General features: G+C 43.3%; 3 protein-coding genes across 4 annotated transcripts; 1 reads left to right on the forward strand and 2 right to left on the reverse strand.

The window, feature by feature from the left end:
- Window positions 1-62: 62 nt before the first annotated feature.
- On the reverse strand, window positions 63-9,041 carry KARS1 (lysyl-tRNA synthetase 1). 2 transcript variants are annotated; one of them, XM_040075007.2, is made up of 14 exons: window positions 8,937-9,041; window positions 8,109-8,253; window positions 7,741-7,906; window positions 7,269-7,362; window positions 6,746-6,932; window positions 6,375-6,500; window positions 5,492-5,611; window positions 5,125-5,287; window positions 4,855-5,028; window positions 4,043-4,128; window positions 3,273-3,358; window positions 2,373-2,499; window positions 556-699; window positions 63-251 (listed from the first exon to the last, which is right to left on the reverse strand). In XM_040075007.2, the coding sequence occupies exons 1-14, from the start codon at window positions 8,993-8,995 to the stop codon at window positions 174-176; spliced, it is 1,755 nt and encodes a 584-aa protein (XP_039930941.1). In that variant the 5' UTR covers window positions 8,996-9,041; the 3' UTR covers window positions 63-173. The 2 variants fall into 2 exon arrangements, with proteins under 2 accessions (XP_039930941.1, XP_039930940.1); XM_040075006.2 differs by lacking the exon at window positions 8,937-9,041 and adding an exon at window positions 8,740-8,907.
- On the forward strand, window positions 9,020-11,969 carry TERF2IP (TERF2 interacting protein). Its single transcript, XM_040075010.2, has 3 exons — window positions 9,020-9,530; window positions 9,644-9,720; window positions 10,289-11,969. The coding sequence occupies exons 1-3, from the start codon at window positions 9,038-9,040 to the stop codon at window positions 10,727-10,729; spliced, it is 1,011 nt and encodes a 336-aa protein (XP_039930944.1). The 5' UTR covers window positions 9,020-9,037; the 3' UTR covers window positions 10,730-11,969.
- A 2,567-nt stretch (window positions 11,970-14,536) lies between these two features.
- On the reverse strand, window positions 14,537-16,197 carry LOC120757579 (carbohydrate sulfotransferase 4). Its single transcript, XM_040075012.2, is given in 10 exon segments — window positions 14,537-15,108; window positions 15,111-15,154; window positions 15,157-15,273; window positions 15,276-15,327; window positions 15,330-15,544; window positions 15,547-15,789; window positions 15,792-15,953; window positions 15,956-16,033; window positions 16,036-16,090; window positions 16,093-16,197. Coding segments are annotated over 10 exon segments (1,182 nt in total). The 5' UTR covers window positions 16,192-16,197; the 3' UTR covers window positions 14,537-14,991.
- Between the last annotated feature and the right edge of the window lie 8,371 nt (window positions 16,198-24,568).

The following is a 24,568-nucleotide window of genomic DNA, read 5'->3' on the forward strand; positions in this document are numbered from 1 at the left end:
ACGCGCAGCTACTTGTCACGCGCGGCAGCTCCTGCGCAAGCGCACAAAGACTCAGACACGGGCACAGAGAAAGCTGCCTTTATTGAAAATTACGCGCCGCTTCCGAAGCCCAAGCGGAGGTACCCTCGCCGCGCTCGGGCTTCACGCGCAGGTGCCCGCGGCGGTCTGGAGCCTCACACAGAAGTACCCTCGGCGGGCTGCGCCTCCTTCTTGCTGTCTTCCGGTTTCATGGCGGGGAAGAGCAGCACCTCCTGCGAACAGCGATAGCATCAGCAGCCGCGTCGACCGGCAACACCACATCGCGTGCGCAGGTCTCGCGAGAGCTGCCCTAGCCCTGGCTCCGCTGCTCAGCCACGAGCCTCAGAGCTGAGCAAGTGCACCAATGAGCTTTTCCCAGGTGGGATTCTGTGTCTTAAAAAATCTTAAACAGCTGCATTGTCACGCACTGGTTTCGTTGAAGAGATGGGTTGAAGAGATGGCCAGCTTTACCTAATCCTATTCCCTGTTCCCTGACAAAACCAGCAACAGGAAGTCACTGCCACTGCTTATGCTTACCTTGATGTTACTGGAATCTGTAAGGAACATGGTCAAGCGATCAATTCCCATGCCCCAGCCAGCTGTAGGAGGAAGACCATACTCCAGTGCGGTGCAGAAGTTTTCATCAATAAACATGGCTTCATCATCACCTGCAGCTTTTGCCTAAATGAGAAAATTATTACTAAAATGTGAGTTGTACAGAGATAGACAGTGCCACTCCTGCTAACCACTACCAAAAAGGAGGAATACTGCAGTTTGTAGCAACCATGTAACTCATGAAACCAAACCCCAGTAGAGCTCTGCAAATGAAGAGCGGAGGAAGAAACCTCAGCACACAGAGAACTCTGGAGGTCCTTTGCACAGTGCTGCCAAAGTAGCTCTAGACTCGATTCCCTTTCTGACCTCTAAGTTTCCATCCTATCTCGGCAAGGCCCAGGCTCTTTATTTCAGTAAAAGCCATCTTTCAGAGCCATATGGCAGCAGACAACAGTAGAATGAAATGCTTTTAAAGGCTTATGAAGTTCTTCATTGGTAGCAACTCCCCTGTCAACGTTTGCAGAAACAACGAAGAAGCATAACTGGTTGAATCATCAGTAGCTGCTTCACAAATAGGGGCTGATTTTTCCTCTCAAGTAGAAAGACTAAAAAGCCTTACACTGAGATAGTAACTAATGCACCTGACCCTGACAGCCTCCAAGTGGACTAAAGTTGTAATAATAAAAACACAGATTAGCCAACCATCTCAAATTTTAAAAAAGCCAAAAATAAGTGTCAAACAACAGCAAACATTTTGCTCACAGGTTCAAGGGATGACTTTGCAAAGACTGTCATGGCAAATTTTTCTCCCTGAAATTCTGAAATCCAAACTGTCATCCTTCATCTCAGTCTCCACCTTAACATTAAATTTTGAGGCTAATTTTCATAATACATATAATCACGTCTTCAAAGTCTGGCTATAATCATGAGAGAACTGCAACAAGCATACATACAACAGACCAAAAATTAAAGATATCTGTAATGTTATGCATTCTGACTGAACATTTTGAAATTTACTATGAAGTAAGTTAGTTAACGTAAATCTATTTTCCTGGTTTTGACAATTGTTTAAAACCTCTCAGGCACTGTGAAGTCATTATAAAGAATATGAAGACCAGGAACTCTGTTTCTGCCGACCAGATCATTTGACCTCAGTCATGTGTGGCCAAGCATGCATTCAAGGATATGTATACCACATTAGTAACAAAATGAGTTTCAGTCACTCCTTTTTGCAGGCTTACATAGAGAAATCTAGTATTATAAATCTGCAAGCCTAACAGTTCCCAATGTGCACTTCTATCCTGTGAGTCAACCTAAAATATTAGTACACTGTTCAGGAAATTAAAGTATTTCTTACACAGCATTCAAACTCTTACTGGACATGAAAATTTGTTAAGAACCTAGAAGTATAATGTTGTATGACTACATAAATACCTAACTGGGGAAAAAAAAAAAACAAAAAAACCCTTTCAACCTGCAAAACACACAGAAAACTTTTACACAATTGTGTTTTTCCAGATTAGTACTTTGGGTGGAATCAAAGGGAAGATATTTCAAAACAAAGTTGCACTAAAAAACTTAATCAACAGCAGTGTTTGACTTTGTTTACCTTAAAGAGCAAGGTTCCTATAAATGGAATTGAATTTTCATGACAGGCTTCCACTTGAGCGAGAAGCACTCACTCAAAGTAGCAACAACTCTTTTCAGCAGTAGGTACTAATGACAGATTTAGGACAGACATAGGAAATACTCTTTGCTTACATGCCTGTATTACATTCACTATCAGCAAGACACCATACCTTGGCCTGATCCTCAAAAAGTTGACGCTGTCGGAAAGGATCATTAAGTTCTGTGTATGCATTACACACTTCCTTCTTCATTACAAAGAGTTCAAAGCGTTCTGTTAGTCCCGGAAGAGAGCGATGCCTATGTGAAGTAGACAAAACAACACACCTTAAAATAATCATACTTACAGAAGCAAACATCACATACATTACTTAGGGGCATTGTCACCGAGACACACAAAGCAATCACACGCAGACAAGAGATTTTCGCAGAGGTTCCTCTGATCCAGCTCCCAGCTGAAAGAGAGGAGAGAAAGACCCCTTTGTTTATTCTTTTACTTTTATACATTTGTGGGTCTAGCAGAAGATTGGCTTTTTGGGGTTTCCACCCCTCAGCCTCAGTGGCCAGACGAATTGTCAGTTACAATTGTTTTCAGGTTAGAAATATGCAAACAAAGGACAAAGAATGAAAAACAAAGGATTTGTTTATATTACTTCTGTGGGAAAGGTAGAAAAACTGCTCTAATATTCTACAGTAACTAAAAGATCTGACTCCATTTATGAAAATCAAAAGGCTAATAAAAAACTCAGAAAAACCAGGGTAACAGGGCATCGCTCACACTTAGCACTAACAGCTGTCAAAATTTCAAAGTACTAAGCATCAATACACCTCTTCCCTGGATGATGGATTTCACAGCTCAGGAACCAATGTCTATTTTAGTTTGTGTTAGAATTCCCAAACTATTACACAACAACATCAAAATCTCTGTTTTCACATAAGCAACGCTGGTGGTTTTTTGAAAAAAAATTTTTTTGGGGGGGGGGGGGGGGGTTTGGTTTTTTTTTTTTTTTTTTTTTTTTTAATGAAGTAGATTTGAATTTGAGTTACAGACTGACCATGTGTCATACTCTTACCATTTAGCAAGTGGACTCATGACCTGTGGGTGATCACAGATGAATGTAGGGTTGATACAGGTGACTTCCAGGAATTCACCAACTAACTGGAAAAACAAAAGTGAAACAATTACGCAGTGTACAATTATGCAATTTCCCAGGACTGCCTTCACCAAGCACCCTAATTTCCTCTCTTTCCCTACTGAAGAAGGTACCAAAAATATGAAGAGTTTCCTAGTATTTCTGGTTATGATGATGTCTTCATCAACAGAGAGTACGTCCTAGTCAGGTAAGGAAAAACGACACAGCAAAAACAGTATAATAATTCAGTTTGCACATTACAGTAAGGGATAATAGGAAAAGCATCAAAAGAACAGCCATCAGACAATACTTGGGTACAAAGGAATACAACCAACAGAACTGTATGGTACTCCTATCCTTTTGGTCAGCTACATACAGATACACATATCTCACAGACAAAACTGACCTAACATAAATCAAATCTATTTTAACCACAAGAGACCAGCCTGAGAGTTTTTTTTATCCAACTAAAAACCCCTAGTGCTCAAGTTAAGCAGACATAAGTAAACTGGTAAGCAAACTACATTTTGGCGTAGACATGAAAGAAGATCTTGACACAGCCAAGTTTTCTCACTGTACTACAACAATATCTCCATTGCATTGCAGCATGTTTTTTCTGGTGCAGCTAAACCTTTTGTTCTAAGAGACTTCTGTTGATACAGGGAGATCCTCAAAGACATTAGAATTATAAAAACAGTGCCTTTACTTACTTTGTCAAGAAGCCTGGCTGTTGTCCTGGGAGGTGGACATTCAACATTTCTCTCCACACAAAGATTATCAAAGAACCTGCGTGTTTCTGAAATTGCAGAAAATTAGAACAGCCATCCCAACAACCATTTTTTGCTCTTACTAGATCCTTCAACACTTCTTAGTGACTTGTAAGATCTCAGTAGTAGACATCATGGAAAACATGAACTTTAACGTAAATCTACAGAAATAGTGTTTGGTTTTATTTGTTTACAGTAAAATAGTAGTTATTTTATACTTAAGAAATTTGACGACAGTTAAGCACACACCACCTAACTGCTGGACAGTATTATTTGGGGGCTTTGAGGGAGAGAGGAGGGAACTGGGGGGAAAAACAGTCACTATAAATTATTATGAACTTGTTTCTTTATGTCTCTCAATTTCAGGAATAAAATAGCACGTAATTACATTTTTAAGAAAGGCCCAAATAATCACAGGCTTGGAAACTCAACTGCACAAGGGAGAATGAATATGAAGCAACAAGCAGGAAATCTTCAACAGATCAAGAACTTCCAACATCAAGCCTCCTTTGAGTATATCCTTTCATGTGTACTCAACAAAGAAAATGGCAAAAGAGTCAGATCCTGCCAAAGTTGGCAAGTAATGAAGGCTTCTTTCTGGACTCAGGTAAACCCACAAAACCAGAGAAAGAGAATCCTATGTGTGAGTACTACTTCAAAAAAAGCAGGTGGCAGACTGCAGCCAGAGAACTTGTAACCTTTTGCCCACTTTCTGTTAAGGAAGAATTATAGGACATTCATACTCAGCATCTAACCTTCAGTTTCAAAACACTCAGTTGATGGAAACTTCACTCCTAGGACCTTTTCCAGATCATACACCATGCTAATTCGCCGGAAGGGAGGAGTAAAGTCTATCTCATAGGCCTGTCCATCTTGACCATCTGGATGGCAAGTGATCTTGTAACTCCCAGTAATATGCTTCACCATCCCTGCAAAAGGAATATGAGGTTTATAAAAGTATGCTACATAATAATCAATTCTCCCAGAGATTCTTACTCATTTTTTAATAGTATCGCATACTTCACCTGAAAGCAACTTCTCTGTAATTTCCATTAAGTCATGGTAGTCTGCATAAGCCATATAAAATTCACAAGTTGTGAACTCAGGGTTGTGTGTCAAATCAATTCCTTCATTCCGGAACTGACGCCCAATTTCATATACTCTGTCCAGACCACCAACCACCAACATCTAAACAAAATGAAATTCTAGTAAATACACTTTCTCAAAAGAACCTAAGAGAGCCAAAACACATGCAACTGCAGCACAACCTTACAAATCTCATTCATGAGACCAGTCCACCTTTCTTCAAAATTAATCCTAATTTTACCTACATTTGCTTTTTTCAATACAGTTTGAAGAACATAGGCCTAACCATAGAGGCTTGCATTTTACCTTATGGTAAAGTTCTGGAGCAATTCTCATATATAAATTCATATCCAGTTCATTGTGGTATGTGATAAATGGTTTTGCCACAGCACCACCTGGAATTACATTCATCATAGGAGTTTCAACCTAGAACAAAAAAAAACAAAAACAAAACCCACACTGTTCTTGTGAAATCTGTTTCCAAACCAGAAGTGCATATATCAAACAAACAAACAAAACCAGCTAGTTCTGATGAAAAAAAAATCTGTATTTCACTTCTTGTTCAGCAATTCAGTATATGAAAACAATTCTGAACTAAAGTGCACTGAACAAAAATGCACTTTTTTCACGCAGTCAATAATAACAAATTATTTAATCCATCTGTTGCTCTGAAGAGTCATTCATGTTTACAACAAATGTGAACCTACTGAGTTCATGTTATCAAAACTGGGAACAGTGCTGTGGCATTACCACAAAGTCCTCTCTCTACACTGCATAAAATTAAATTCAACACGGCCAAGTGCAGTTTCCTGCACCTAGGTCAACACAATCCAATTCTGCCCACAGGACGTAGAACTGGCTTTTCTCTCCAGAGGCCAAACAGCATTTCAAAGATGTTGTTTTCACCCTAATTTACTGAAATGTGGGAAGGACAGCAATAGTTTGGAGTACTACCTTGATAAAAGGTTCCCAAGCCATAACCTTACCAACTGATGAATAATCTTAACTTTACAAAGAGAGGAAACGAATTGCTCCCATTTCATTAAGGTGATAACATACACCATGCTGAGGCAATTATTGTCCGTTCCATAAGTACTTTGTATTATGGGCCTGAATATAAAACATCCTTGAAGTTAATAAGCTGTAAATACATCCAGTACGAAGACTGAAGCAAACACTGATGCCTTACCTCAAGAAAGCCCAACTCATCTAGAAAGCTACGAAGGTAAGTGATGATCTTTGCACGGGTTATAAATTTCTGCCTCACATAATCATTAAGAATTAAATCCAAGTATCTTTGACGGTATCTTGTTTCCTGAAAAGAACATGTATTTTTAGAACAAACGAGATAAAATGTCATGCCAAAGGAAAAACAAAACCGATATTCCTTTGTTGACTGATAATATCAGCAGGTAACAAACATCATCCATTCAGATCTATCTGTGGCATTCTTGCCCATGGCAGGGGTGTTGGAACTAAATCGTCTTGAAGGTCCCTTCCAACCCAAACCATTTTATGATCTGTCAAACTGGCTCCAAGACTGACAGATATAACAAATACCTTATCTTTGAGGCCAAAATGAAGATGAGGCAACATGTGCAAGCATGGAGACAAGAGAGTGATTTCACAAGGAATAATACTCAGTTCCCCTTTCTTTGTTTTCCCAGGATTCCCCTCTACACCAATAATGTCCCCACGACGCAGCTTGCTGTTAACACGGAAATATTCTTCCTCAGATTTGTAGAGGCTGTAATTGCAAAACAAGTGTAAGCACATTTATTTAAAATTCCAAGCACATTTGTTAAAAATTCCATTGTTTAATATTCCAAACTGTCCTCAAGTGTCTTACAAGACAAAATCCATTATATATATATATATATATATATATATATATATATATATATATATATATATATATATATAAAAAATTTATTTTAAAAGGAAGTCAACCACAAAGGAAAAGAAGCAAACATTACTTGGCTGCCTAAGCCAAACCATAGATCAAATAAAATACTCACATACAGATATCTAGACCCCAGAATGCAGTGCAGTTTCGAATGCTACTGGGAATAACTCTACTTACCTGGAATTTGCCATGACCTGCAACTTGACTCCTTCACCACGAAGATCATAGAAAATCAGTTTCCCTCCAGCAGCACGTTTTGCATGGATTCGACCTAAATATCAAAGTATGCTAGACATCAGGAAGAGTTCCTAGCAGAAAGGATAAGGGGGCAAAAGCCACAGTACTATCACCTAGAATCATCGGCTCTGATCTATTCATTATGTGAAAGAAAAACATTAAATCTCAAAATGAAAACGAGTGCAAAAAGGTCTGTAAAAACTTTGGGTGATGACACCCATGTTACAACCTGATCCTATAGTTGCAAGAGAGGCTGTAAAGGTCCATTCAGTCTGAAGGATATGTCCTGAATAGTTCAACACTACTACAAGGCTTTGTGACTGAGTAAGAGATTAGCAAAACTCAAAAAAGACCAACCCATCAATAAAAGCAGCTAAGACTACATTCTTCTGTATCCCAGATAAACTTTTACCTGCCACTCTCACTGTAATGTTTGTCAGGTGATCTCCTGGCTGCAGGTGACTGTACTTGTCTATAAAATCTGAGAGAGATAAGTCAACATGGAACTTGTGGGGATAAGGATCTTCATTGGAGCCCTTAAGCTGTTGGACTGCATGGCTACGGATCTTGTAGTATTGCTGTCACCAGAAACAAACAAAATCAAATTATATTATTAGAATCTGAAAATACGTTACAGGCTATGAATTAAAATGCAGCTGCCCTAATGTAGGAATAAACATCTCTCCCCTTTTAGCTGTTTAATTACCCATGAATAAAAAAATCAAATGCAAGCCAGTAAGATTTATTTCCAGAGCAATATGCATGGTGCCAGATGCTCACATTTGGATCCAAGCTCTCCTCATCAGTACCAACATTATCCTCAGAAGTCAAGGAAGGCTTATTTGAATGCTTTTCACTCTGCTCTTTCTGCTTTGCTTCTTTTTCAGCTGTTTTTCTCTCAGCCTTTAAACGTCTCTTCAGTTCACTGCAAAAAAGAAACCGGATGGATCAAGTACTCTAATACTTCTATAGGGAAACGATCGACAAGATTCTGCCAAACTCTAACTGTACAAATAACCCTGTCACTTCTCTTACTTTTCCCAATAGTCAAAATAATTCTTAAATACGCTCAGTGATTTTCTACTTTGAATTCCTTCAGTTTATCCCCTAAAATACAAGCACTCAGAGAAAGCGAAAGCGAAATTAACATAGTTTGGACAGACCTTGAGGACGCGTGCCTACGCGCTCAAGGACTTGACACACTCCATTTTATCCGTTAGAGTCTATCAGCCCTACGCAGCGTGTAAGTGAAAGAAGATAAACTTCCCCCGAAGTAACGTAGGGTCGCCGAAGCCACCATCGCGGTCCTGCCTAATCCCCGATGACCCTCAGGCTCTTGCCGCGCTCTTGACCCCGCCTTCCACGACTCCGTAAGGAAAGAAGTGGGCCAAGCCAGACGCAAAGCACCGACCTGCTTTGGTCATGAAGCGCCTGCTGCCATCGGAGCGCGGGCGCGGCCCTCCAGACCCAGCCGCGGAGCAGCGCAGCGCCGGGGCTCAGCATGGCGCTCCGACGGGCGCCTTGACGGAGACACGCACCGGGTCAGCTGGACACACTTCACCTTCACCTCCCCGGCCCGGCCCCACCTGATCACCCGCCCACCCTCACTTTTTGCTGATGTGCGACTCAATCTCCGCCGCGTTGCACTCTCGCGCCGCCGCCGCCATCTCCCGGCTGCCGCCAACGCCCTTCCGCCTGCGCACGCGGCGATGGCAGAGGGCGGAGCTGGGGCGGCCATGGCGGGCGGCCAGGCCGGGGCAGCGCGGTCCCGGTCGCTGTTCCTGTGGGATGACGGGCGTCCTATGCGGTTCTACCTGCGGCCCGGTCTGGCCAAGATGCGCCTGGCGCCCCTAGTGCTGGCGGGCGGCGGGAGGCTGTGCCGGGTGCAGGAGCCGGGGGCCGTGCTCCTGGTGCAGCCCGGCGAGGCGGCTCCCGACGGGGCCGTCTCGACCGAGTACGTGACGGAGTGTGTGGAGCGCAACCAGCGGCTGCCTCTGGAGCCGTTCCTGCTGGCCGCCCGCGGCCGCCTGGCCTTCACGGAGGCGGAGGATGCAGCGCTGCTGCGGGCGGTGCGCGGCCAGGGCACGGTGCGGGTGAGCGGCCGTGCGTTGTGGATAGAGCTGGAGCGGAGCGGCGTGACGCGGCACAGCTGGCAGGCCATGCGTGACCGCTACCTGCGGTACCTGCGGCCGCGGCTCTGGGGTGAGCGGGGGCCACAGCGGCGGGGCAGGGTTGCGAGGGGCCGTGATGGCGGCGACGAGCGTGGGTCCGGGCCCCGCTGAGGCCTGGCAGACTATGCCCGCGTGTTTCCGCAGAGCCCCCGCAGACGGAGGATCCCACGCAGATCAGGGGTCTGTTCGCGGCAGCTAATCGGGAGTTCGAAAGCACGGAGGTGAGCGATCGTGGCCAGCCTGGGAAGCAGCAGTGCTCGCTTCCCCGGCGCCACAGATCATACAATAGAAACTCGTGATTAACACATGAAATTAGTTTGCATCGCGATATCCCTTCTGCTGTGCCTAAACTGTAGGTTCCTGTGAGCTGTCATCTATTGGGTTTGCAATAAATGGTGCCTCACTGGTGCATTTTTTCTTGATTCCCTATCCACGTTAACATGAGGAAGTTTATGTGATGGGGGTTGTCACGTTAAAAGTTGTATTGGCAAATGGAAGTCATCCTTTCACCTCAGGCAAAAGAACGTTCCTCCCATTGCAGCCACACCTACTTTTGCCTTTTATGCATAGTTTTTCAGATTCTTCCTTACAGTTCATGCATTTCTGTGATCATGTGCAGACTCATTAACAGATATGGCTTTGCTTCAGTCATTAACTTTCACTATGCCTAGTAATTTCTGAGGTTTTAATATACTGTAGAGTCAGACTAAAAGGGGATTGGTTGCAGTGGTAAAAGATTTGCCAGCAAATACCGTGTCTAATTGATGATTCCATTTCTCTTACTGTTAGTCAGAAAGTGACTCTTCAGATGTTGCAGAACTTTCTATGCAAGATGGAGTGGAAAGGTCCCCAGGAGAAACAGCATCCGATCTGAAAACTGGGCCAGAGGACTCTGCCTTCCCTCATACTCAGTTACAAAGGCAAGAAGGACCAAAAAGCACTTGTTCGTCTTCCAGCGTGGTGGGACAGGTAGTAAAAACTATGGAGCACTTCATGGAGAAGTTTGCTGTGGACCTGTTCACTGTTACACAGGCCTTTCTGAAAAACAGCGGTGATGTGGAGGCTACTTCATACTTTCTGCAGACAGGGCAGCGCTTGGATGGGTGCCCTGTATGGAGCAGAGAGGATGATTTAGAATTGCAAAAAGATGATGAACATGTCAGGAATAAGTTGATAGCCAGATATGGAGCCGAAAACGTAGCAAAGCGGATTGTGTTTAGAGAGAGTTAACAAGACGACATTACTGATTTAGTACAGTTGCAGGAATTTAATGGTAATTTCAGAAACACAGTGGAAAATTTCATCAATGTTCTGAAGTTTCAGAAATGCTTTAAAGTTTTTTTTTTGTATTAAAAGGCTTATTTTGCATCTCTGCAGATCTAAGAGATGCACCTCTTTAATCCAAACAAAGTAAGGCTTTTACCAGGCTATATATTCTAGTTGGGAAAAGTACACCAGTTTTCAGGGCTATGAGTAATAGTTGAAGTAGGAAATGAAAGTTAAGAGAGAATGATCAGAGGTTATGTATCTATCACCTAAATTGTGTTCGAGAGAGAACACCATTGCTAGGATACAGTCATAATCTAAAAAACTTGGTACTTTTAGCCTGAAATTGTGCTCTGGTTGCTTATTTTAATATTATTTGAAGTGAGCCCTAAAAATCTGGAATTCACTCTTGTGAAATGAAATGGGCTGGTAAAGGCGAAGATTGTTTTGTCTTGTGGGGTTGGTTGGTTGGTTGGTTTGTTACATCTCTAAAGGGTTAACATTTTGGGGTTTTAGCATGTTCTGCTGTGGCACTCAGAAAATTAAGGTGAATTGGGAAATGGCTGATGTCAAGCCACGTGAAAATCATACCAAAAATAAAAAACAACATCATGAAAGTGGTGTTTCAGGAAGCCACTGCAATACCTACTGATTATTTGAGAAGTTACCGAATGTAACCAAATAAATGCTAAAACAGCAGTATGCAGTGTTTCACTGGACTGAAAAAGTGAGAATTATTTGCCATAGTCATGCTATTCAGACTTTCAGCAATTACTTGAGATTCATGTGGAAGCTAGACAAGCACTTAAGGAGAGAATGCAAGACAACATAGCAAATAAAGTAAATTTTTTAAATTATTATTATTATTATTAGAAATGTTACTCTCTTGGTTTGAAATCCAGGTTTTGCTGATGACCAGGTTCATGAACAGAAGACCTGTCACTTCTTGCAGCTGAAAACTCCCATTGTAGCTTGAGCTGTGAATGCATCTCAGCAGCACCATAGTGTTGCAATGGTCTTGTTTAACAAAACTGCTCCAGAATTCAAAGTGAGAAGTAGAATACATTAAATAGCTGCAGTATAAAATTATCATATTACTCTGTCTTTTGTAATTCTAAGTGACACTTACTTAGAGTGAGTTTGTCATATTGGGGCAGTTAGTCTAAGGTGCAGTATAAACTTCAAGAGTCCACCTACAATATTTTTGCCCCTTGCAGAAGCGATGTGAACACATTGTCTAATGCTGAGAATCTTTCCATGTGTGCTTGGTGCACATTGATACTAAGACGCAAGGAACTAAGACCAAAGACCGTAGTTTTACTCAAGGTCGCCCTCCTTCATCTGTTACAAATTCCTGAGAGGCGCTGCTTATCCCACAGATTCACTTGCTTGTGCATGCACATAGGTCTAGGTCCTCTTTTACCGGGTTAAAACCTGGAGGACCCAGAGATGATGGTGATACTGTATGGTTCTGCTTCTGTTCTGTCTTTTCCCGTTTAAAACCCCTTGTTTTCTGTGCTTTGTCTCAACCTACAACACAGTTATATTCCTTTCAAACATGCTGGAGACTCTTTGGTTTTCCATATTCATAATCAAGTTCCTGTACTATCACAAAGGTCAGAAAGGTTCTTTTTGTAGCTCAAGAAGTTTCTGTTATTACCTGGAGCAGCAATATTTGTATACCTGGAAAAGTGAGCAAAGTGGCAATGCACATACAAAAAACTTTGAGTTAAAGACAGTTCTACAGCCAGAAATTCTGTGTCTGCAAACTGTTTGGAATTTGGGTATTTCCTATTTGCTTCCTTTTAGAGTTAGCCCACATTCATCAAAATCAATTAATTTCTGTGCTTTCATAAACTAGAGTTATCAATGAAAAACTGATTGTATGCACCAGTTTGAAGAGCAACAGACAGGAATAACCACAGCATTCAGCTTTTAAATGTCCTTTTGACTGGAGACTACTGCGTGTTACATTTCATTAGTATAAAAAACAGTTTACTTTTCTAAACTTGTACAATGTAATCTTAATGTTTGTTTCTGAACAGACTTCTGTGATCTTTATTGCTATGCCAAAGGACATAGTCATAATTTTACCCTTCAGCAGCACATATTGAGATTTTGCAGGGTTTTGTTTTCTTTTCCTCCTCCAAAAAGTATTTGAAGTTATCTTTGCAACATTAAGACAACTTTAAATTTTCATGTGACCAGATTGGCAGCAGACTTTCCTGTTTCCAGAAAAAAAAGAAATCTTAGAATTTCTGTAATTGACGGAACCTACCTAAAGGCTGTAATAAAGATATACTGAAATCAACAATCCGCCTTTTCTCTGATTAAGCTTAGGAAGCAGAAGGGAAAGTAATTTTCAAGACGTACATTAGGGAATGCATTGTATGTTGCTTTTACGACATTTTTTGACTGACTAGAAACACTGTGAAGATTTTTATTTGGGTAAATAAACACGTGATACAACAGAATTGATTGCATCCACTGAGAAGAAGTATTCATAATAAACTTAAGCCACTCAGGCTGACATTGGCTAATGGAGAGATAATTAGCAGTGTTCTGAAAAGAATATTTTTGCTCAGAATCCAGCTTCTTGGCACTTTAAGTAGGAGCTATTTACTATAATTTCAGTAGGAATGGGCTTGTAGCTGAATATGTTAAGATCTATTTTAAAGGGACTATAAAGAAAAAACAGTGGCTCTGTGCCCCTCCGGCACAGTGCAGCTCCCATTTCTTCTCCATGTCATCTTGCCTGCCCTAAATTTGCATAAACACAGTGGTAGATACCTTGCTTTCAGTGAACTTACTACCACAATGCCAGTGCTGCCTGCTCAGCATGGATTTTGTCCTTCAACAAGATACCTAATAAGAAGACTATATTATTTCCATAATACAATATCTCACCCTTTTCAGGGATTAGGAGTTTAGCTCTAGGAATGCAGATACCCATATTGCTAAGGTAGCTCTGTAAGACGTGTTAAAGGGACTCTGCAGTTTGCACATGGAAGAGGATTATCAGCAATAGGTATCTGTAGGCATTCACTCCTCCCCAAATCTGGTAGCAAGTTTTTCTCCTTGTCTTCTGGAACCACTTAAAACCAGGTGAAAACAATTCTGTTGTTTGGGTTGAATTATATATTCCCATTGGAGGTGGGAGAATGGCATCTCCAGTGGAGAATGGCATAGTCCATTAAACATTTTTTTGTGCTCCAAGACAGGGAATACTCTCACCAAATATTTCAGCAGGCTCCTGATCTTTGGTTTCTTCAATCCACTCCCATTAACTTACCTTCTCAATTTCAGTATTTATGCCAATGAATCTGTGTCTTTGCCTTGCCTTAGGATCTCAACCTTAGCATGAATTCCTTCTGTCAACCCATGTGAACTGTGGGAATTTCCAGGAAAACAACTATTCTTGAGTTCGAAAGCTTGAAGACAATTATTTCAGCTAAAAAATGAATGGATTCACATAATCCCAGAAATGGTTTCCCACATGAGACCAAGGAGTTTTTATTTTCGGCAGTAGCTGGTTTATTCCATTCTCCCCATCATACAGTAAGTGAACACAAACATTTTCCCACCTTTACACCAAGGCTGTATGCTCAAGCACATGAATGGAGCAAAAGGAAAACTGGACTTGAAAAACTCAACCATTCAAACAAACACAACAGACAAACCACACCACACACCGCAAAAAAAAAAAACAACAAAAAACCAACCACAACCCACCAACCCACAACGACAAAAAACCACACCCAAAACCCGACATCTTTCCAGAAAACCAAATGTCCTGGTCATTCTTGCATCTTTTCTGGCACTACATATCCTGTGTGGCAGCATGTCAAGTAATGTTTTCTTTATTCAGCTTCCTTTTATATTTCCTCTTCCTCTGCAGTGCAGTTGCTACATGTGGTTTCCCTAGTCTTCAGCAGTGGTCTGTGGGGGAGTTTGAGCTTCTGCTATCTTGTCCTACTCCTTTGGCATTCTGTGTGTTCCAACCTAACCATAATTAAGGAGAACAAACTTGCATTACTTTAGCCTCTTGTGGCTGAATCTCCAGGGGTCTTGGAGAATTACCCTGTGTTGCTGAGAGCTCTCCTGAATGTAGTCAGGGTTCTTGTACACTTGTCCTTGCATCCATGCACATCCATGCACACCCTCCTATACTTCTATGCCTGCACCTCTGTCCTTTTTTGTTCTAGTGAACACTCTTGTTCTGCAATTCAGCCCTCTGCAGCCTTCTCAGAGTACTTGTAGAGGTCAGCTTTTCTGCCATTCAAAATTTGATACTCAAGGAGTTCTGGGCAAAACAAAAGATCCAAAGACATATTTTTCTGCTCTGCTCTTCTTCCGACTGAACAAGCCGGTAGCCCAGCAAATCCATGCATCTTTGCACACATTTTGCACTTTTTCTATTTTCTGGAAGGGAAGTGTCTTTCTCCAGGCTTGGGATACTCTCAGTGCATCTCTCGACCCAATATCAAAGGCCTGTGCTCCACGACCCTTCCATGGGTGATGTTGTGGACCCACTTCTGAAGCTCTGGTGTGAAATGGAGTTCTTGCAAAACCTGTACATCTGAGCAGCCTTTGCTAGTGGGTCTCTGACAATGTCTTCATAGCGAACCAGAAGATACCGGTCTTTCAGGAAGCTTGGAGCGGCCTGACTTCCTGCCTTGTATATCTCAACATGGCTTTTGCAGATTACTTGCATTGTGTTGTAGGGCCCCATTTCTCCCTTTGTCTTCTGAGACCCCACAACAATATTACTGTCACGTTCAGGTCTGCCACTGTATTCTCTCGGGACCTGAACACAGCCCGAGGATCACGTACCAAGTGAATGATTTTGAGGTTCAGGGATGGATCATTGAGAAGGGGATAGAGAACTTTCAGGTCAAAGAACCGAACTTCCTTGATGGCAACATGACTATAGGTTTTACAAGCTTCCTCCACCTTGCTGAATGGATACTTGCCACAGATTGTTTTGCAGTTGCCTGCAGTGATTATGTCACTGCGACTGAATAGTCACATGCAGGTGGGGAGCACAAGGCTCGGCTTGTCTCCCACTGAAATAAATCAGACTTCTTCTTCTGGCTAGACATGTAAGCATCAAACACAGACATGTCACACAGAAAGACCGACCTGACTAAGTCCCCGCACTGCCATGTGTAGACTTTGGCACTGTTCGGTACATCTTAACCCAAACATGCCATGCAGGTTCCATCAGGTAGAAGACGCTGGGATGCTGGCTGAAGATTTGTCCAGTGAGGAGGATCCTGACCGCCAGGAGGAAAGAATGAGGATGTGGACAGAAGAAGGTTTTTTCTTTCATGTGGTGCATTGTTGCTGCAGGGTAGGAAGTGGATCAGAAGGAAGGACAGAACTACCAGAATCAGGAGAACCTGCACTCTTCTAGACTTCACCATGATTGCAAGGGACCTGCAGAGACAGAGGAAGCTCAGCATCACACGATGAAAAGGCAGGATGTGGTGCATCAGGCTCCTGGGCATTGCTCTGCAGGCACAGGGGTTCTGGAAAGCTGCCACACTACTAGTGACACTGTGACAACCACAGCACCAGGTGTCTTTGCAAAAGACAGAAGTACTGCAGGGCTGAAGGTTTTCTGCAGCAAAACCACTGTTTGTCAGTAAGCCATTCTAATATAGTCTTAGAAGATACTGAAAATCTTGTCTGCACACTTTTTAATCAAAGTTTAACAGCTAGTTGAGTGCACTGAAGTAAATCAGTACAGATAAATGTGTACATGTACGTATCTCTGCAAACATCCTGCAATTTTATGAAGGAGGGATGCAAAACCTCGCTTTTTGTGGAGAATTCAACAGTTCCATATTTACTTTTAAAGCACCTACTCTGACCAAAATCTACAATTATTTTTTATGGCCAAAATGCTGTAAACATACAATGTAGGTTTCCTTTTGTTTTAATTATACTCCTTTTGAAATTTCAGGAAATATTGTCGCCACAGGCAAAACTTCACATACCAAAGGAGGAAGCTTGGCATGTAATAAATCCAAGAACAACAGTATCTCCTCCACAGAGCTTTGTAGGCAATTTTGCTAGAAAGATGCATCTTTGTGTAGGCAGGCTTGAACGGCTTACCTGCCCTACTAAGCCCCTTCTTAGCCTAACCCCTTTTAAAGACTGTCACCTGCTATCCCTCCCTCCCTCCAATCCCACTCATCCTATAGTTCTTGTATGGGGAAGATGTACAATAGAATGTGCTAGTTGAACTCAAAGGTCTGCCCAAAGCTGGCTCCGTGTTTCGTACACTAAACCTCTCTTCTGCCTGTGGAGGATGACTGAATTATTGGAAAATATCTAATAATTTTCATCCCACTGAGGACATGGCATGAAAATGCCACAGAAAGAACTCATAGCCTGAATACCAACTGGCATAGGAATCTGCAGGAAGCACACCACTGAAGATGGGATCTGAGGCAGAGAAAATTTTTTTTCTTTTTTTTTCTTTCTCTTTTTTTTTTTTTTTTTAAAGTACATTAAAGTGCACTTTGCCAATTACTCTTATCTTATGCACTCTCCTGTCCCCCAGCAATGCCTGACTGTGCCTCAAATAGAGGATGGGCGTCCACAGCATTGGCCACCCCTGGGAACAGGCTTCTTGGGCAGGAGCGCTGAAGCCCAGGCAGCATGGAGTGCTCCCCATCACCATCTGCAAGGTTGGCAGTTAGTTAGCTGTGCCACAGTGGAGACAGACCTCTCTTGCTAGTGCAGATGCTTTATATTTTCCAAGGTGAACTAAAATTGAAAAAACTTTTCTGGTTCCTAGTCATGGTCAGTGCTTCCAGGGAAATGCACAGCAAGACAGGACAGAGAGAGCAGGACCTTTAGGGCAGAACGTTAATCCTAAATGAATGAGCATCCGAGCCCAGGCCCTTACAGCTTTGTACCCTGCTTTTGTGCAGTCCACAATTGCAGGCGACTCAAGCAGCTATGCAATTGTGGACCATGCAGAGCAGCAGCCCCCCTACTCAAGCAGCAGAGGTATAAAATGACTCAGCTGCAATGCAGACGCTGCTTTCCCTGCTACATGCTTGCCATGTCATCTGGGTCCACAGTGATTACCAATGTTCCCAATGTTTCCCTAACCTCCTCCTTATGCCCTGCCTCAATTTTCCTCTGCAGCAAAGCTTTTAGACAAATTACACGGGGTGCCTCCTCCCATGACTTCAGCTCCTCCAGTACTGGTGTTTTAGATTTTCACATACAGTCACTGCTGCTAACCAACAAGGAACACCTGTGTTGGTTAATCTGTGCCTCCAACATACATGCACAAATTGTCTTTTTTATCTAAGTTATCTTCTGTGCATTTGTGTTGAGATTAGGGTTTATAAGGCAGCAATTATAATTTCTCAGAGTAAGGAAAATACCCAGCCTGATGGGTAAGTCTGGTTGATGCCAATAGGCGCTACCACAACATGGATTTTACTTTAGTAATGTTTTGTAAGGATGGGCTGTGCATTTAGTGAGGGACCACATCATTCTTGTCTCCTAAACAAGGAGCTCTCTAATTTTTTGGGGGTTACACAAATGGCCTGTAGTGTTCAGGTCTGACAAGGAGCTGAATCAGGTTGCTTTTTGGACCAACCCTAGGAAGAGCTGCAAACAAAAGACTTGTAAAAATAAGTGATACATCAGCTTCTTCCTTCCAAATGAATACAAGCAGTGTTTACCAAAAGTCCTGGCTTCCAAATGAAACTTTGATGATATCACTTCCATCTGACACCATTAATACAGTTATTCTAACTCCTGACAGGGTTCCTGGAATATAGCTAGAAGCTATTAATTGAGAAAAAACTCTCTTGAGCAGACATGAACAATGGCATGAAGGTAGATACCCTGGCAGATTTAAAACCACAGAAAGAGTTGCTTGCTTGGAAACCTACATGTGAAATTGCCTGAGTATGAGAACGGAATCAGGTTTTTTTCGCGAAGCAAGAATATACTTTATCTTGAATCAATCAGGGTGGGATAGCTGGATGTTTTAGACATTTCACAGAGTGACTGCTTTTAATAGAAATGACTTCATAGGAAACCACAGTGTTTCAACAGCTTCTTCACTCATATAAGAAATAGTGGTAATAGTTGCCTTCACAAGTTTGTTCCACAGAAAGTAGAAAGACTGAAATTAATTGTGTGCCTGATGAAGAGGAATGAAAGAACAGCATCATACTATGCTATCTATCATACATTCCCTAATATGAGAGAAATACTAATTATATAACCTTATTTTTTACCACTGTATTTCTCAGTCGTGGGAGCTGAGATTGTTTCTAAACTAAGGTCTCAAGCTTAACCACATTTTCTCTACAGCAAACATCCAGAGTCACCAGTGATTGCGTTAATGTCATATACCAAAAGCGGAAATATAAAGCCCTCACAGAGCTGCCAAGTAAAGATCAGCCCGGAATGGTTGAGGCAATCTCAGCTGCAGAACAAGAAAAACACCTGTTACTGTGTGCTAACAGAGATGAGCTAAGATTTGGCTGAGAGCAGAAAGAACTGGAAGAATCTCAGGGCACAAAGGATGCAGTATAGAACCAAAAAATACAACAATCCATGTCAACATGTTAGTGTCTCCCACAGCAAAGGTATGAAAATACTGCCTGAGCAGCTTGTTTTGAAAAAAAAAAAAAAAAAAAAAAAAAAAAAATTAGCAGAGTCTTAGTCTTTTCCAGAAACACATGGGGACCTTGGAAAAGCTTGATCCTGGCAAAGAGCAAGTGTTACAGAAAGCAGCAAGCAGCCCAAGGGAAGTGTACCCACAAAACACTGGATACTCAGCACTGGGCGCCATATCCCCAGATCACGGGTTTATTGAACACGTGTGTGTCTCTGGCAAGTGTGAGACAATTACAGCCCAAAACTACCTTGTGCTGTGCAAACTAATGTTGAGTGCTCTGGCCAGTCTGAGGGAGTTCTCCAGACATGTACAGGTTCCCCATTGCTGCAACAGCAGAGGATCTGGCACCTGAGAAGCTCCAGTCACTGGTCTTTGATGGCACTGACAGTTGCTCATGGTTTTTTCAAATGCTGCTTGAATTTGGTCTGGTCAGTTTCTGCAGAATTAGTCATCTGCCCATTCAGAGGTGAGCAGCTGGCATGACTGTCACTAGTGGGAAAAGCTGAGCAGGAGCACTGAGAAGACTGTCTGGAGAAGCAGGAACTACCCTCTAAGCCAGACCCAGAGCTTCTGACTGCAGAAAATTGTCACAATTTGCTGGCATCAAGAGCATCCACACTAGATACCAAGAAATGGTTGAAAATCTCACCTTAACAAGTCCTCTTGAAGCACCACCAGACCTGATTCAAGCAAAGTTGCCCTCACACACGTTCACTGCTGTGGTACACACGCCTCCAGGCAGTCACACGCACAGCTGTGCATTCACGTACAGGTGCTCTGCCTTCATGCTGGGATCTCATATACACATATTCTTAGCTCCTACCTACACCTGTGCCTGCCCCTACCTCTCCTCTTCGTGTACATCCCAGCTCTAAGACTAACTGCTCTATATTGCCCGCCTACTTTGACCAGCCTTCAACTAGAAAACTCCACCCTGCACTAAACAAAAAGTACGGAAATGGCAGTTTCTTGCAGGGGTGTGAATGACCAGGTGCTGCTAGTAAAGGAACAGGGCCAGAAAATTAATGAAGGAGACTTAGAGATACTTTTAAACTCCTGTTCAAGCCCCACAAAAGACTGCTGCCTGTAAGATCAGAAAACAGGGTGGTCTGTAGAGTGTCAGGGCAAAGGACAAACAAGTTGCAAGGAGGACCAGCTTGCCCACCATGAGTACAGAGATAGGGCACACTTTCCCACTATTGCTCTGGTTGCTTGTCATGTTGTCAGCAGGTGCAGATTCACATAAAATCTTTTTGACTCTTCTCTGTCTGTAACTTGCTTGAATTAAACATTTGGGGGCTGGGAAAGAAAACTGTGTGAAAGGACAAGCTATGAAAGGAGACGCTGGACTTGGCCTGTTAATCATTCACAAGGGTGCTGGAGCTACAGTGGGACCTGTGCCAGAAAGGTAGTGAAACAGGGCAGCACTGGGCTCAAGAGAAATACTTGCACCCAGAGACAGTTGCTTTGGGTCATTCCTATTCTAGATCTTATAGATTCTGTCACACAGTCTGGAGAGATATAGACCTCTTAATGGTGTCCTCTTTGTGTTCCCAAAGACCCCACTGCTCCTTTCAGGTCAAGTGGAGTATAGGAGACAGCAAAAGAAAAAATCTGGGCAAGGCTGGTGCTTCCAGCAGGAGGGACAATCTGCATGGGGCAGGTCATGCTCCCTTTCACTTGTTGCATTGCAAACACAGATGGTCAAGCCCTAGTAACCCTGGGCTGGGAAACAAGATGAGAAGTTGGCAGTGGTGCAGGTAGGGCCCCGTGAAGGACCACACAATGTTTGGTGCAACCTGGATTTCTGCTATGTGTTCCCATGCCCTGCACTGACACACAGGATTTACCCGTATGTCATTAGGTGTTAGAAAACCTTTGTAAAGGCCACACCACTTGAGTGGCTCTTCCTGAAGGATTATTCCTCCCTGGCCAGCAGTTGCATGAGCAGAGATGTATCAAAACTTCTGTTCCAGCTGCATGTAGTTTGCCCAAGCTATGCTGATCCCTTGGCATCAATATGTAGGCTTTATGATAGCACTGAATACTACTGTGCAGTCATCTTGCCAAAGGGTTGAGCAGATTTTTCTGCACGTATAGACACCACGTTCCAGTTATTTGTCTGAGCTTTCCACAAGGCATCCTCTGTGGTATGAGCAGTTGCACAGAGGAGGAAAATGTGCTCTTCCTTGGATTTGAGATTTGAGAGGACAAACTGGTCTGGCACACTGTATTTCCTGAGACCTGCACATTGTGACACTTGAAGAAGGAAACCTCTGGCTCCTGAAAACAAGCGTCATTCTCCCCAAATGTCTGACTCAAAAGCTATATAATGCAAAGCAGAAGCATACAGGGTCGGAGTAATCCCAAGCACAAATATAGGCCATGTGGAAAATGGACTGATATCAGCCCTAAGAAGAAGGACTTGGGGGTGTTGGTGGACAAGAAGCTTCACATGAGCCAGCCATGTGTGCTGACAGCCCAGAAACCAGTCACGTCCTGGGCTCTGTGTCACCAGCAGCATGGGCAGCAGGATTGAGGAGGAGATTCTTCCCCACCTGGAATTCTGCATCCAGCTCTGGGGTCCTCAGCACGGGAAAGACACAGGCCTGTTGCAGTATGTCCAGGGAATGATGCATTTCTATTTTCCACCTTCCCTCTGTGGACTCAGAGACTAGGGAACTCTGCTTTCAGAAAAGAGCCTTTTTTGGTAGGAATGCTGTATACATCACCCCGGTTGCTTTAGAAATCATCATTCATAGAGGATGGAGAGAATGCAGCAGTGAGGGAAGCTCCAGAATGCATAGGAGCAGAGGTGCAACCTCTATGCTAAATTCCAGTCAGAGCAAGTTCTTTTTTGGGCCAGAGAAGATGTTGCCTTGTATGCCTTCCAGAACAAGGAAAAATGAGACAAATTACTGATATGATGTCCCGTATGGCAGCATCTCTCCAAGGACAGACTGGTGTGCCTGCGGCTTTTTTCTTGTGTCTGAGGTAAGTTTTAAAGTTATATTTTATTTAGAAGCAGTTTGAGATAAGTAGACTTGTCTGAATTAGCACATAACCCAAGTTGTGTTAGGCAAGAGCAAGGATAGTGGCTGACCTTCTCCGTCTCTCACCTTTACACAGTTGCAGTAGCATTATTGTCTTCATTGTAATGCAGCAATTTTTCAAGTTTCAAGTGGGGAAACAGGAAAATGAGAAAACACGAGAAAAAGAAGGAGGTCACATTACTAACACATTACAGAAATGGGAAAAACAGTAACAAAAAAAAAAAGTATTTCTTCAACTTTGAATTAATTTCACTTGTCAGCTTCTGCCTTCTTTACCTACATAGGCAGTCTGAAATTGGAAATCAGCACAGGAACAGAAATTGGAGCAGAACAGCGAGTGCAGAGTTGAGAGAAACAACAGCAACAAGCAGACCTGAAGCATGCATAGCCCATGCAATGCACTGGAGTGCAGAGGACCCTGTGCCAGCACCAACTGCTTTTGTCAGGTACCCAGGAAATTAGTCATTCACACTTACTGACAACACCTCTTTGCTTTGGCAGAGCTTCAGGGAACACTGACCCAAGACAAATAAGTAAACAAAGACAATATATGACAAAGTAGAGGGCTGGTATAGATCTGGGCTACCAGCACTGTAAGAGCTCATGCCAAACAGCCAAACCATTAGGAAGATCCCCGTGCTTCTGCCCCTCAGAAGGCTCTCCCGGTGCTGGGGACCGAAGCTGAAGGCTAGTGTAGAACATACAACCTCAACCTTGTTCTGACCGGTTGTTAAACTTAGCTAGCTTCATAGGTGCCTTCTAGCTACCCTGCTGAGGATGTGTCCTGTGTGGCTGTCCTGTCAGTGGCATGACTTTGACCATGCTAAGCCTTCCTTCTCTTCTCCAACTCTACACAGTGCAGAGCTCCTCTACACTCTCACACTCTGATTTACAAAATCCCTCCCAGTCACCTCAAATAAATACTGCTTCCCAGCCCACTGCTGCCCCCTCTTCTTACATCCACAGTTTCTTCCTGGCCACTTCTCAGGCTTGTGGAAACCTGTATGTGCCTCTGGTGGGCAATGCCACCACAGCAGGTCAGTTCCGTTGGCCCCTGACAGAGCAGCACACCCTGAGAGAACAAGATTATGTAGTAGGCCTCACATACAAAGTTTTTTGCAGACACCTTCTCTTGGGGCTCCACTGCCATGCAAGGCTCAAGCCTTACCTGAGCTCCCGGAAGAGCTGGGTTCTGGTTCACAAGCGCCTCCACCATCATCCCCCAGACTGCTTCCTTGCAACCATCCTGGGTCCAAATCCGTGAAAACCACATCTTTGCACTGCAAGTGCACAGCATGGCTACATGATGGTAGAGAGCAGGCTTGTGTAGACAGGCTCTTGTAGCCAAAGGCCATGGCCCCAAGGCAGGAAGACCCTCAGGCACTCCTCTGGTCTGCAGAGCTGCTGAAGGCAGTCGGGGCTGCTGGAAGAGGGAGTGGGCGAGGCCAGAGCCAGGAGCCAGGCAACACTGAGGTTCCTAAAGCACCTGGGGAAACTGATGGTCTCACTGCTGGCAGGTGCAATTTGTCCCAGCTTGCCTGCAGTGCCAGTTTCCCTGTTGGGGTTGAACCTACTGCCAGCCCCTTTGGAAGCTGAGGACTAATACACTTCAAGCTGAGAAGTTCCTTCCTTTCCCAAAGAGAGCACTAGGCATGAGGTTGTCTCCTTGCCTAGGTCCCCATATCTGAGGTAATTCACCCTAATCCTAAACATGGCCACACCAGACATCACAGAAAAGAGCAGATGCACAATGCAAAGCCTTGTTGCTCCCCAGCTAAGACACAGAGGATGACTGTGGATCGATGTGTGAGCTGGCACAGGCAGGATGCAGGAACAACCACAAAACCACAGATGAAATGGGGGGTCAATTTCTTTCCATTACCTCACCAACCTGGGGATCCTCCAAACAGGAACCAGGTGGAGGCACACAAACAAGTCCATGCTCAAGAATCACCAAACCTGTTGTTTTCACATGTATATCAGGGATTACAGGCATAAGTTTATGACTGAGATTTGATCTTTACCACAGCAAAGAAGAAATGCCAAGCATGTGCAGGGGGATGGTTCTAAGTCTAGCACAGGCCTGCC

Source organism: Hirundo rustica, chromosome 11 (genome assembly GCF_015227805.2).
Source record: "Hirundo rustica isolate bHirRus1 chromosome 11, bHirRus1.pri.v3, whole genome shotgun sequence".
NCBI lineage: Eukaryota > Metazoa > Chordata > Aves > Passeriformes > Hirundinidae > Hirundo > Hirundo rustica.

Bases quoted from the DNA above. Each gene is read 5' to 3' on its own strand.
- KARS1 (XM_040075006.2), bottom strand. From the start codon at position 8,831: ATGCTGAGCCCCGGCGCTGCGCTGCTCCGCGGCTGGGTCTGGAGGGCC. The intron at 6,933-7,268 runs GTAAGTAGAGTT...TTGCAATTACAG, and splicing joins CAGGTCATGGCAAATTCCAG to CCTCTACAAATCTGAGGAAG. The intron at 3,359-4,042 runs GTAAGTAAAGGC...TTGTTTTTCCAG, and splicing joins CAGCCAGGCTTCTTGACAAA to TTAGTTGGTGAATTCCTGGA.
- TERF2IP (XM_040075010.2), top strand. From the start codon at position 9,038: ATGGCAGAGGGCGGAGCTGGGGCGGCCATGGCGGGCGGCCAGGCCGGG. The intron at 9,531-9,643 runs GTGAGCGGGGGC...GTGTTTCCGCAG, and splicing joins CCTGCGGCCGCGGCTCTGGG to AGCCCCCGCAGACGGAGGAT. The intron at 9,721-10,288 runs GTGAGCGATCGT...TCTTACTGTTAG, and splicing joins GGGAGTTCGAAAGCACGGAG to TCAGAAAGTGACTCTTCAGA.